This window comes from Bos taurus, chromosome 5 (assembly GCF_002263795.3).
Source record: "Bos taurus isolate L1 Dominette 01449 registration number 42190680 breed Hereford chromosome 5, ARS-UCD2.0, whole genome shotgun sequence".
NCBI classification, from domain to species: Eukaryota; Metazoa; Chordata; class Mammalia; order Artiodactyla; family Bovidae; genus Bos; species Bos taurus.
Genome location: NC_037332.1, coordinates 41,533,768 through 41,548,914, shown reverse-complemented (window position 1 = coordinate 41,548,914; position 15,147 = coordinate 41,533,768). Strand labels below are relative to the sequence as shown.

Below are 15,147 nucleotides of genomic sequence, written 5' to 3'. Positions count from 1 at the left end.
GGTGACCCAAAGCCTATGGAAAGCAGCACAGTTCTAAGAGGGAAGTTTATAACAATACAATCCATCTCAAGAAAAATATCAAATAAACAACACAACCTTGTACCAAATGCAACTAGAGAAATAAGAAAAAACAAAACCAAAAGTTAGAAGAAGGAAAGAAATAATAAAAAACAGAGCAAAAATAAATGAAATATTATAAAACAGAGAATAGTAAAAGCCAATGAAACTAAAAATTGGTTCTTTGAGAAGATAAGCAAAATTGATAAAACCATTAGCCAGACTCCTTAAGAAAAAAAAAGGGAGAGGACTCAAATCAATAAAATTAGAAATGGAAAAGGAGACATTATAGCTGACACCACAGAAACACAAAAGATCATAAGAGACTACTACAAGCAATTACTAGGTTAACCAAAATGTTTGGGTTTTTCTGTAACATCTTCTGAAAAAATTTGTGTGAACTTTTTGACCAACTCAGTATATGCCAATAAAATGGACAACCTGGAAGAAATGGACAAATTCTTAGAAAGGTATAACTTTCTAAGACTTAACTAGGAAGAAATAGAAAATATGAACAGGGATTTCCCTGGTGGTCCAGTGGTTAAAAATCTGTCTCCCAGAGCGCAGGATACAGGATTGATCCTTGGAGAACTATGATCCCACAAGCCAGAGAGGAACTAAACCCACATGCTACAACTAGAGAGAAGCCCATGTGCCACAGTAAAGAACCTACATGCCACAGATAAAACTCAATGCAGCCTTATAAGTAAATAAATATATTAAAAAAAATTTAACTGAACAAAATTATGAACAGGCCAGTCATGAATAATGAAATTGAAATAAAACTGTGATTAAAATCTTCCAAGAAACAAAAGTACAGGACTAGATGGCGTCACAGGTGAATTCTATTTTAGAGACCAGCTAACATGTCCTTCTCAAATTCTTCCAAAAATTGCAGAGGGAGGGACACTCCCAAGCTAATTTTATAAGGCCACTATCACCCTGATACCAAAACCAGACAAAATTAATACTCAGGAATCTCTTTCATTCCAATGCACTAACAGAAGATCAGAAAGAGAAATTAAGAAAACAATTCCATTTATGATTTCATCATGAAGATGAAACTATCTAGGGATAAAACTATCGAAGAAGGAAAAATACCTTGATTCAGAAAACTATAGGATACTGATGAAAGAAAACAAAGATGATACGAATGGATGGAGAGATATACCATGTTCTTGGATTTGAAGAATCAATACTGTAAAAATAATTGTACTACCCAAAGCAATCCACAGATTCAATGGAATCCCCATCAAATTACCAATGACATTATTCCACAGAATCAGATTAAAATATTTTTTAATTTGTATGGAAACACAAAATACCCCAAATAGCCAAAGCAATCTTGAAAAATAAAAACAGAGCTGGAGGAATCAGGCTCTCTGACTTCAGACTATACTCCAAAGCTACAGTAATCAAGACAGTATGGTACTGGGGCAAAAAAAGACATATGGATCAATGGAACAAGATAGAAAGCCCAAAGATAAATCTAGACACCTCTGTTCACCTACTTTATGACAAAGGAGGCAAGAATATACAAGAGAAAAAAGACAGTCTCTTCAATAAGTGGTGCTGGGAAAACTGGGCAGCTATCTGTAAAAGAATAAAATTAGAACACTTCCTAATACCATACAGAAAAACAAACTCAAAATAGATTAAAGACCTAGATGTAAGGCTGGGCACTTACAACTCTTAGAGAAAATCATAAGCAGAACACCCTCTAACATAAGTTATAGAAAGATCTTTTTGGATCCATCTCCCAGAATAGTGAAACTAAAAACAAAAATAAGCAAAATGAGATCTAATTAAACTTATAACCTTTTGCATAGTAAATGAAACAATAAATAAAACAAAAAGACAACCTTCAGAATAGAAGAAAATATTTGCAAACAAAACAACCAACAAGGGATTCATCTCCAAAATATACAAACAGCTTATATAGCTCAATAATAAAAGAAACAATCCAATGAAAAAATGGGTGGAAGACCTAATAGACTTTTTTTCAAAGAAGACATACAGATGGCCAAAAAGCACATAAAAAAGATGCTCAACATCACTAATTATTAGAGAAATGAAAATTAAAATTACTTGTCAGAAAAACCATCATGAAAACATTTATAAACAATAAATGCTGGAGAGGGTGTGAAGAAAAGAGAAACCCTCCTACACTGTTGGTGGGCAAGTAAATTGGTACAACTACTATGGAGAACAATATGGAAGTTTTTCAAAAAATTAAAAATAGAACTACCATATGACCAAGAAATCTCACTCCAGTCATCTATGTGGAGAAAACCAAAATTCAAATAGATACACACACCCCAGTATTTATTGCAGCACTATTTACAATAGCCAAGACATGGAAGGAACCTAAATGTCCATCAACAGAGGAATGGATAAAGACCTGGTACATACTTACAATGGGATATTAGTCATAAAAAGGAACAAAGCAGTGCCATTTGCAAAGATGTGAAGAGACCTAGAGACTGTCATATAGAATGAAGTAAGTTGGAAAGAGAAAAATACATATCATGTAATATCACTTGTATGTGGAATCTAGAAAAATGGTACAGAAGAACTTATTTGCAAAGCAGAAATTGGGACACAGATGTAGAGAACAACCTTACGGATATCAGTGGGGGAAAGGAGGATGAATTGGGAGATTGGGGTTGGGATTGACATATGCACATTATTATGTATAAAATGAGAACCTACTGTGTTGCACAGGGAAGTCAATGTTCTGTGATGATCTGTATGGGAAGGAAATCTAAAAAAGCGGGGGATATATGTATACATAAGGCAATGGCACCCCACTCCAGTACTCTTGCTTGGAAAATCCCATGGATGGAGGAGCCTGTTAGGCTGCAGTCCATGGGGTCACTAAGAGTCGGACAGGACTGAGCGACTTCACTTTCACTTTTCACTTTCATGCATTGGAGAAGGAAATGGCAGCCCACTCCAGTGTTCTTGCCTGAAGAATCCCAGGGACGGGGGAGCCTGGTGGGCTGCCGTCTATGGGGTCACACAGAGTCGGACACGACTTAAGTGACTTAGCATAGCATAGCATAGATGATTCACTTTGTAGAAACACAATATTGTAAAGCAACTATGCCTGCATGCATGCTAAGTTACTTCAGTTGTATCCAACTCTTTGCAACCCTATGGACTGTAGCCCACCAGGCTCCTCTGCCCAGGGGATTCTCTAGGCAAGAATACTGGAGTGGATTGCCATGCCCTCCTCCAGGGGATCTTCCCAACCCAGGGAGCGAACCCGTGTCTCTTATGTCTCCTGAATTGGCAGGAATGTTCTTTACAATTCACACGACTTGGGATGTCCAAAACAACTATACTTCAATAAAAGTTTTTTTAAAAAAATACATACTGATATAAAAATGTACCTAGAATATTTTTTATATGAAAAACCAAATTGCAAAATTGTGTTTGTATACAGATCACCCTTAAACAACATAAATTTGAACTGAGAAATACTTACACACCTGTTTTTTTCAATAGTAAATACTGTGGTACTATATAGTTTGTGGTTGGTTTAACCCACAACAGCAGAACAGCAGATATGAAAGAACCATGGATATGAGGGCCTTCTGTAAGTTATATGCAGATTTTCAATTGCTTGCTAAAACCTTTGAGTTCCGTGGAACAAAAGGACATGGTTTATTTAAATACATAAAATTAAAGCTGCCTTTGACCCGAATACTTTTCTCTTTTGCCTTCTCAGTTAGTAAGGCGAAATTTTTTTAAGTCCAGAACATTTCTCCACTGTGTAGCAATCTGAATCTATTTTTCAAAACATCATTTATGTTTCACAAATATTATAAAATTAAGTTACAGAGAAAAATTTTTTGCAACAGTTTTTATTAGAAGTAAGAACACATAAGGTATATAAATTATAATTGTACTCAGTTGTCAGTTGTGTCTGATTCTTTGTGACCCCCTGGACTGTAGCCCACCAGGCTCCTCGGTCCATGGAATTTTCCAGGCAAGAGCACTGTAGTGGGTTGCCATTTTCTACTCCAGGGGATCTTCCCAACCCAGGGATCAAACTTGTGTCTCTTATGTCTCCAGGATTGGTAGGTGGATTCTTTACCACTAGCGCCACCTGGGAAGCCCTATAAATTATAATTGCATCATCTCTGGGAATGGAATTATGAGGCTTTTACTTTCTAAGATGTACATTTTTACAATATTTGAAAAATTAAAATTACTATCTTTATATTATTTTTATGGCCTGTCTTAATTTTGTAATAAGAAAAAAAAGTCACTTAGAAACAAAATCATTGGGTCTCTTAGGAAGGCAGCCATATCAGATATTTTTCTGAAGTGAGAATATCATAAAACAGAGTGGACTAAGCAAATCCTGATTTTCAAAGAGGAAAATGACTATCAAAACTCTCACACACATACTCACAAACACAAATATACACATGCACAAACATACACATGCAAACTTAGGACATTACCAAATCCCAAGTAGTCTAGGTTTAATTTTCCCATTTGGAAAAAACCCAGGCCCTCTGCTTTCTTTATTATTTCTCAACTGAATTTTCATCTTTACTAAAATTTCTAAATAAACTCGGTCAAAGGGAAAGGAAATGAGAACTAGAGTTTCATTGTTTCTTGTGCACTGGATTGAAAAGACTTTCCCTATTTCCCAATGATACTCCCCAAAAGGGACCAGTGTTCATTCCTGGGCAAACTTCCAGGAATTTTCCATCTATTTAAAAACATAATTTTATATTAGGGAAAAACTCTAAATGCCATGTGATTCAAAGTTCTTGCTTCTAGTGAAAACTGTTGAAATAAAATTTCCTCTATGACTTTTATAGCATTTATGAAACATAAGTGAGGATTTGAAAAAATAGGTTTAGATTGCTACACAGTGGAGAAATATTCTGGGCTTAAAAAAATAGCTCCCCCCTTGAAATAAGAACGCACAAAGACGAAAGTATTTGGGTCAAAGCATCCTTAAATTTTATGTATTTAAATAAATTATGTTCATTGTTTCACTAAACCCAAAAGCTTTAACAGGCAATCTTTCTTGAACACAGAACATACAAATCAAAACTCTGAGTCACGATACTTCTTCTGATGCTGAAACAGTGATACTAAGTCAGCTAAGAAGTGAAGTTTTCTTGCTTCCTGAAGATGTACAAACTGTTTTAGCTCACATCTATTTGTTAACAATTCTACATCTTTCTATTTTGTAATTTGTTTGATGGAATAAAACATAGTTTTAAAATCTATCTTATACTAAAGTAAAGAATTTCTCTAAGCAAATTTCTTTAAGTGTTGGAACTAGTGTTGCTTCAAATCATTAATAGTCTTACTAGAACTTCAGCAGGCTTCTTCCAGAGTAAGTGATGTCCTTGCAAATTTGTTTTCTTGCTTTGCTTAAAAATATGTTTCATGTTTTAAGGACTAGGCAAGTACAGTGAATTTCCTTATCATTTTTTATGTATAAGGATATAACAAGCCTTATTAGTATCTAAGATGTTGAGATAGCATAACACAGTGGCATATCTTATATAGAACATTGACATTCAAGTCTCATCTGTGTTGGAATCCCTGTTCCACCGCTTGCTGAGGGCCCTTGGGGAAACTGCTAAACTTCTGAATTTCATCTGTTAAAGGGGGGTTAGTAAAACCCACATCATTGGGCAGCTACAAATATTAAATAAGATGACAGTGTAAACTGAGTAACATGTTATATTCTGCAGAGTGAGCACTCGATAAACCATAACAATTACTATCATATATTTTTAAGGTTGAAAAATTCTTAAAACTAGTTCTAGAATTTCTTGATAACTTCTAAAAGAATAGAGTATGTGACAAATTATTATAAATTTCTATTCAGATTATTAGATTTCAAACTTATCCAAATAACTTACCCCCAATTAATAGGTAGTTGCTATTTTGCCACACTGTTTTAAAACTGGGAAGAAGTTGACCATATGACACAAAAAGACAACCTGCTTTCCATATTTATAGCACTTATGAACTATGATATTATAAGATGATATGTATAAATATTATACATGATATTTATGAATATGTATTATATTCTAAAATGATATCTATAGATATCATATATAAATACAATAATATAATATTATCTCTTTTGCCTACATTGGTTTCTTAATGTATCAAATGAAATAATAGATGTGAAATATGTAAAATATTGAGCACCATCACACAAAGACAAAATATCTTTGTATCAATATTACATCTAGCTCTATTACCTTTAGCAACTATTGTGAATTTACTATGTATCACTGTTCTAAATACTTTAAATAAAGTCTTATTAAATCTTCACAGCATCTTTATAAGGTATTTATCTCCATTTTACAGGTGAAGATACAAAGGTACAGAGAACAGAGTTAAAGATTTGATTCCAGAATTCTGATTTCAAAGCCTACATTCTTAATTACGGTACTACTCTGCTCCTTTTGATCATGTAAGTGGGCTAGAAAAATAAAACACATGCAAAATTAAACATAGAATTCTAGCTTGCTATTTCAGTAGTTTTTCTAGGCTATCAAATTATATGTTATCAAGTTATTTCTGTGTTCTGAAAGTGATTCTTTCTTGAGCTGATATGTATAACTCTTATTCTTACTTTTTCAAAGTATGTTTTATGCTGAAAAACTACCAAACAGAAGTTTCTGTGTATTATCTAATTCTCTATGTGTTGCTGTAGAGAAAAAAATAATGTATTGGTAAGACTGTTGGTCTGAAAATAAAAAAGTTCTGTGATACCTACTTCTCAAATTATTATATTTAATGTAAGCTGAGGGATTAACAGGAGAATATTTCTGTCATGAACCTTACATACATTTAGATTGACTATGGCTTCAGGAACACATGTTCATCCAAATATGAAAAAAAATCTTCAAATGCTAGCTGTGGACTCAGGAAAAAGCTTAGTTTGCTGAATGAAATATAGCACAAACAGAAAAGAGCAAGTTAACAATGGAAAAGCATCAAAAGCTATAAATTCCATCTTTGCTTATGTGCTTATGTTCCAACAACAGCATACATCAAAATTAAACCCAACTTAATTTTTTTAAGTTATGTTAAATACATGAAAAAAAGCCATGAATTATAGACTTTACCTCCTTCTCTTTGAACTATATGATAGAGATGAACACTGTGTAGAATACAATCTAGATCATGGTCTGTATAGCCTTTGTCATGCATGTCATCCACTGAATCTGGATAAATTACTTGATCTCGAAGACTTCCAAGAGACATGTATGGCCTGTAAAACACAAGAATCCGAGACAAAATCAGTTTAGCTTACTTATTGTGATATCCTAGTAGCCTGAAAACTCTAGAGGAGTCTTTAAATACTCTATTTCTAGGATTATATTTATTATCTGGTGATAAGTATTCTCTCTCAGATGTGTCAGGACAATATGTTGTTTTATTCATGTAAAAAAACATATTGAGACATGCCACAAGAAAAGTTTCTATAAGAAATACTTGGATATTTTCAGCACAGAAATACATACTTGTTCTGTTATATATATATATTTTTTTAAGTTTTATACTCTGAATTTAATTTTTCAAAATACTTTGAAAAGGCAAGTCCTTTCCAAGAGGACAAGGATTCTGTTTAGGGGATCTGATTCAATTAGTGAAAAACGTGGGTAACAGTTGCCCAGAACATTTTGATTATTCCATCCAAAAAAGATTTATGTCTATATCATATAAAGACATACCTGTAGGATAGTACTATAAGATATATTATTATTATTTGCCACTTTATTTACTTTTTAATTGAAGGATAATTGCTTTACAGAGTTTTGTTATTTTCTGTCAAACATCAACAAGAATCAGCCATAGGTACACCCATATCTCCTCCCTCCCTAACCTCCCTCCCATCTCCCTCCCATCCCAGCCTTCTAGATTGTCACAGAGCCCCTGTTTGAGCTCCCTGGGTCATACAGCAAATTCCCATTGGCTATCTATTTTACACACGGTATTGTAAGTTTCCATGTGTTCTGTTATATTTCATAAATGTTGCTTCTGTATTTCATCTAAAACTATTTGGGTTAAAAATTATAAAATTTGAGGCTTTGACAATATGAACAAACAAAACTTTTAAAAGATATTCAAAATAAGAGAAATGCAAATTAACAATATACTTAGTTTCTTATTTATCAGATTGGTAGAAGTCCAAAAACTTGACAATTCACTCAATGGGCAAGTCTATGGAGAGACAGATACTTTCTTACAATCATGAAAATACAAAATGGTACAACCCTTTGGAGAGGATTTGGCAAACCAATATATCATCTGGTGTTTGATCCACTTCTAGGACTTTATTCTAAAAATATACTTTCAAAAGTGTACCACCAAGAACAAAAAAGTATATAAAGTTATCCATTACAGCATTATTTGAAATTGCAAAATATTGAGAAAACCTAAATGCACATACAAAGGAGACTGATTAAATAAACAATGGTACCTGTACCATGCAGCTATAAAACTGGATGTGGACGGTCTCTATTAATTGATATAGAGTGATTTCCATAATATATTAAGTTGAAAAGCAAAGTACAAATTAGATGTATAGCAGAATTTCTCAACAGTGGTATCATGGCTATGTTAAACCAGATAATTCTTTGTTACTGAGGTCTTGTGTATTATAGGATGTTTAACAGCACATTTGGTCTCTACCCACTAGATGACTAGATGTTAGTAGCATCCACTGTGGCAGAGACAAAAAAAGTTTTCAAATATTATCCTCCAGGGGACAAAACCATCTCCATTTGATAGACCCACCAATGTGCAATGTACTACTTTCATGTAAAATGAAAGCAAAGTAAGAAAACGTAAGTTTATCTGCTGATATTTACAAAAGGAAATACAGTAAACCAGAAACTAATGAAATCACTTATCTATAGAAGATGGGAGGAACAAAGCAGAATAGATAGGGAAGGGGGAGACCTCTCTAAATATCTTCCCTATGTATTTTAACTCTTAGACTCATGTTAAATGTTATTATTTTAATTAACTAATAAAGATGAAGGAAGAAACCCTAAAATTGAATAGAAACAGAAACAAATAAACTGTAAGTATATCAAATGAACAACATAACCACATTGAAAGGGGAAGAGAGACTGATCCAAGTAACTTTCAAATTTGGCTACATAATTTCAGTTGAAAACCAAAAGAACCACAAAGCAACTTTGAAACTAACTGTTCATATTTCTTATTGCTGCAGGTGTAGAAATTCTGAAACTATGTTGTAGGAAAGACCAAGTAAGTAAATTTTAATAATGTCACAAGGTAGGGTTCTCATTGTGGAAGAAGGAAGATATAAATATGAAATGAGGGAGGAAAAGCAAAAAAAAAAAAAAAAAAAAAACAAAAACACGATAGTGTTTAATTTGATTTAGAGTATCACCATGAATTCATATTTTTTCAAACAAAAACATCATGAAGAAACTATCTGATTAACCCAAACTGAGGGACTTTAAGAATAACCAACAATAGTTCTGCACTCATTACAAATATCAATGTCATAAAAAAAAATGCTGAGGAATTTATTCAGGTTTAAAGAAACTAGGGCAACATAGCAACTAAAATGCAATGTATGATGCTGGACTGAGAAAAATAAGTTATCATAAAGAATAATATTGTATCAATTGGTAACATTTCAGTGTAGAAAGTTGTTGGACATTATCAAGAGGACTTCACTGTCAGTTGTCCAGTGAGTTGGACTCAGGCAGTCTGATGCTCCTGACCCTCTCCCCTGGCCTATGTTCAACCCACAGTTCCCACAGCCACCAAGAATTTTAAAAGGGACCGCCTGAGAGAGCAATGTGGTGTTGAGAACATCTGGATGGTATACATGACTGAACTACATTAAAGTCCGTACAAATTTTTATGATTCTGATAAATGGAATTAGAGATCTACTCATCTTGAAGCTGCCCATCACAAGCCTCAGATGTAACTTCCCTTGCTTATTAAATCTGCCACCCACCAGTCTAGAGTGGTCTGCCTTTTCCTGGTCTCTTCTTGCCCTCTATGTATGAGGGACAGTACAAAAACCAATAAAAGTATGTCCAGATAATATTATATCAGCTTTTAAAAATACATAAATTTTTTATAGGAAATATTACAGTACTTCATTATCTGTGCTGCTGCTGCTAAGTCGCTTCAGTCGTGTCTGACTCTGCGTGACCCCATAGACAGCAGCCCACCAGGCTCTGCCATCCCTGGGATTCTCCAGGCAAGAACACTAGAGTGGGTTGCCATTTCCTTCTCCACTGCGTGAAAGTGAAAAGTGAAAGTGAAGTCGCTCGGTCGTGACTGACTCCTAGCGACCCCATGGAATGCAGCCCACCAGGCTTCTCCATCCACGGGATTTTCTAGGCAAGAGTACTGGAGTGGCTTGCCATTGCCTTGTTAACTAATTATAAATTATACATGGATTTTCAAATGCTCTGGGGGTCAGCTCCTCTAACTTCTGTATTGCTCAAGGGTCAACTGCATACACTAAAGAAGTTATGCATGAAGATTTATTTACTGCAACTTACTTAATAATAAGGTGTGTACGTGTACAAAGAAAGAGAGAAAGAATCAAAGATTTTAGTGTACAAAGAGACAGAATAAAAGGTTTGAAATACAAAATGTGTTTTGTAGACCAATTATCTACCCACATTCCTATACCATTAAAATGATTGAGTTTAAGGATAGATACCATGAGGTTATAAAAGATTTAACTAATACTTGAAAATAAAAAGAATTTATATTTCAATTATACATGTATGCATTTATATAATAAGATTCTCAATGGAGTCTTTGCAATATAAGGAATCTCTGCTGCTGCTGCTGCTGCTGCTAAGTCACTTCAGTCATGTTCAACTCTGTGTGACCCCATAGATGGCAGCCCACTAGGTTCCTCTGTCCCTAGGATTCTCCAGGCAAGAGTCCTGGAGTGGGTTGCCATTTCCTTCTCCAATGCATGAAAGTGAAAAGTGAAAGTGTAGTCGCTTAGTCATGTCCGACTCTTAGCGACCCCATGGACTGCAGCCTACCAGGCTCCTCCGTCCATGGGATTTTCCAGGCAAGAGTACTGGAGTGGGTTGCCATTACCTTCTCTGATAAGGAATCTCTAGTAATATCTTTTAAATTGAGATATATTCACATTATAAAATTTGCACTGTTAAAGTGTAAAATTCAATGATTTTTAGTATATTTACAAGCTCATGTAAATATTACCACTATCTAATTCTAAAACATTTCCTTTATCCCAAAAAGAAACTCAGCAGATACTCCTGGTTCTTCCTTCCTCCCTGGCAATCAATAATCTACTTTCTGTCTCTGTGGATTTGTGTATTCTAGAGATTTCACATGCATGGAATCACACAATACGTAGTCTTCTCTCTCTCAGCCTAAAGTCTTCAGGTTATTCCTTGTTGTAGAAGGTTGCTGTATTTCATTCTTTTCTATGTCTGAATTAAATTCCACTGTATAGATACGCCACATGTTGTTAACCTGAATGTTAACAACACTCAGGTTGTTAAAGAGTGTTGTAAAGAGTGTTGTTTTCACTCTTTGGCTATTATGAACAGTGGGCATACATCTTGGAGTGGTGCATATGTTAACTGTGTTTAATTTTTTGAGGAACTGATCAAATGTTTTTCCCAAGGGCTGCATCATTTCTAGTCACTTTTCTTCTACCTTGGGTTAACCACTCCAGTATTCTGGTCTGGGGGATTCCTTGGACAGCGGAGACTGGCAGGCTACAGTCCATGGGGTTGCAAAGATTTAGACACAACTGAGTGACTAACATTTTCACTTCTTGTATTCCCTATGTCTTCTCTTTCTGGTCTCTGCTTTATCTTCCCTCTTCAGTTTAGCCATATTAAAAAAAAAAAAAAAAACAGAATTAGAACACAATGTTACTTATTTCCATCATTTTAAGCATTTATATAATGTGATATTTTTTCATAATAACAACAGTAGCATAAAATATACAGTGGCCCTCAGGGCCAAGGAACAATTTTTCAGTTGGTACCCTGAGTCTAAGAAGAAATACAAGGAAATATTAAGAGTCGGTACTTTTGCTAACTTACAAAGCAATGTCTGTTCCAATTTAATGTAAATCAGAGGCACAGATATTCTCAGTATAAAACCCAAATAAATTCAATCCATAGAACAGCCATGAACATACATAACTGAGACTACAATGATTAAAATACATCTGAACATTCATTTCAAAGGTTTTTCTACGGGATTCCACTATAAGATCTGATTAACCAGCAATATTTGATGAAGTACCATTTTCTATCTACATTTCAGGGAAGACAGTATAGAGACATGGATGTGATAATGGGTTTTGGAGAGAGAGTTCTAGACTAGAATCCCGATTTGGCCATTTACTAGCAATGTGACCCAAATCCTGAGCTACACTTACCTCATTTGTAAAGTAACTTACTTATTGAATTTGTTATGAGGATAAAATGAAGGAGTGGGTTTTTATAAAGCAATGTAGCCAGAGGACAGACAGTGAAGAATCTGCCTGCAATGCAGGAGACCCGGGTTTTATCCTTAGGTCAAGAAGACCCCCTGGAGAAAGGAATGGCTACTTACTCCAGTATTTTTATCTGGAGAATTCTATGGACAGAGGAACCTAGCAGGCTACAGTATATTGGGTCAATGCTACAAAGAGTTGGACAGGATTGGGTGATTAACACTCTCACATGAAGCAACTTAGTACAGTATGACAGACACATAGTAGGCATTCAATAAACCATTATGGAGACAAAAATGTTCATTAAAAAGGCAATATTTTTAAAAAGAACTTAAGTTTGTTTTCTGTGTCTGAGTCTCTTTCTGGTTTGTAACAGAAAAGTTCAATTGAAAGTTGAAAGTTCATTTGAAAACAAACTGATGGTTACCAAAGGTGGAAGAGGAAGGGGAGGGATGCATTAGGAGTTTGAAATTAGAACATAAAATCTAATGTATATAAAATTGAAAAACAGTAAGGTTATATACTATTTAACTATTAAGCAGGATAGCACAGGGAACTATATTAAATATCTTGTCACAACCTTTACTGGAAAAGAATACACCACACACTTATGGTCAATTTATCTTCAACAAAGGAGGCAAGAACAAATACTGAAAAAGAGACTGTCTTTTTAGCAAGCAGTGTTGTGAAAATTGGACAGTCACAGGTAAATCAATGAAGATATAACTTCTCACTATACACATGAAAAAAACTCTCAAAATGGCTTAAAGGCTTAAACATAAGACATTACACCATAAAACTCCTAAAAGATAACATAGGTAAAACACCCTTTGACATAAATTGTACTAATGTTTTCTTAGGTCAATTTCCCGAGGTAATAGAAATAAAAACAAAAATAAACAAACTGCACTTAGTCAAACTTATAAGCTTTTGCACAGCAGAAGAAATGGGAGAAAATATTTCCAAATGATGCAACTGACAAGGGCTTAATTTCCAAAATATACAAACTACTCATTCAACTCAAAAACAAAATAAAACAGTTCAGTACCTCAGTCATGTCCAATACTTTGTGACCCCATAGACTGCAGCACACCAGGCATCCCTGTCCATCATCAACACCTGGAGTTTACTCAAACTCATGTCCATAGAGTCAGTGATGCCATCCAACCACCTCATCCTCTGTCGTCCCCTTCTCTTCCTGCCTTCAAACTTTCCCAGCATCATGGTCTTTTCCAACAAGTAAGTTTTTCACATCAGGTGGCCAAAGTATTAGAGTTTCAGCTTCAACATCTGTCCTTTAATGACTATCCAGGATTGATTTTCTTTAGGATTGACTGGTTGGATCTCCTTGCAGTTCAAGGGACTCTTAAGAGTCTTCTCCAACACCACAATTCAAAGCACCAATTCTTCAGCACGCAGCTTTCTTTATAGTCCAACACTCACATACATATATGACTACAGGAAAGGCCACAGCTTTGACTAGAAAGGCTTTTGTTGGCAAAGTAAAGCTGCTTTTTAATATTCTGTCTAGTTTGATCATGGCTTTTCTTCCAAGGAGCAAGTATCTTTTAATTTCATGGCTGCAGTCACTATCTGTAGTGACTTTGGAGCCTACAAAAATAGTCTCTCATTGCTTCCATTGTTTCCCTATCTATTTGCTGTGAAGTGATGGGACCAGATGCCATTATCTTAGTTTTCTGAATGTCAAGTTGTAAGCCAACTTTTTCACTCTCCTCTTTCACTTTTTTTTTTCTAATTTTATTTTTAAACTTTACATAATTGTATTAGTTTTGCCAAATATCAAAATGAATCTGCCACAGGTATACATGTGTTCCCCATCCCGAAACCTCCTCCCTCCTCCCTCCCCATACCATCCCTCTGGGCCGTCCCAGTGCACCAGCCCCAAGCATCCAGCATCGTGCATCGAACCTGGACTGGCAACTCGTTTCCTACATGATATTTTACATGTTTCATTGCCATTCTCCCAAATCTTCCCACCCTCTCCCTCTCCCACAGAGTCCATAAGACTGTTCTATACATCAGTGTCTCTTTTGCTGTCTCGTACACCGGGTTATTGTTACCATCTTTCTAAATACCATATATACGCGTTAGTATACTGTATTTATGTTTTTCCTTCTGGCTTACTTCACTCTGTATAATAGGCTCCAGTTTCATCCACCTCATTAGAACTGATTCAAATGTATTCTTTTTAATGGCTGAGTAATACTCCATTGTGTATAGGTACCACAGCTTTCTTTTTCTTTTTTTATTTTATTTTATTTTTTTTTTTTTTAAATTTCAGGTATACACGTGCTCCCCATCCTGAACCCTCCTCCCTCCCCCCTCCCCATACCATCCCCCTGGGCCGTCCCAGCGCTCAAGCCCCAAGCATCCAGCATCGTGCACTGAACCTGGACTGGCATCTCGTTTCATACATGACATTTCACATGTTTCAATGCCATTCTCCCAAATCTTCCCACCCTCTCCCTCTCCCACAGAGTCCATAAGACTGTTCTATACATCAGTGTCTCTTTTGCTGTCTCGTATACAGGGTTATCGTTACCATCTTTCTAAATTCCATATATAT

General features: G+C 35.2%; 1 protein-coding gene across 1 annotated transcript in view; it reads right to left on the bottom strand.

Moving 5' to 3' along the window:
• Positions 1 to 15,147, bottom strand: part of ABCD2 (ATP binding cassette subfamily D member 2) — a 94,309-nt gene that overhangs the window by 26,071 nt on the left and 53,091 nt on the right. Inside the window, exon 7 of the mRNA NM_001434994.1 lies at positions 7,185 to 7,330. Coding sequence (NP_001421923.1) covers positions 7,185 to 7,330 — 146 coding nt within the window. The remainder of the gene's footprint in view (positions 1 to 7,184; positions 7,331 to 15,147) is intronic.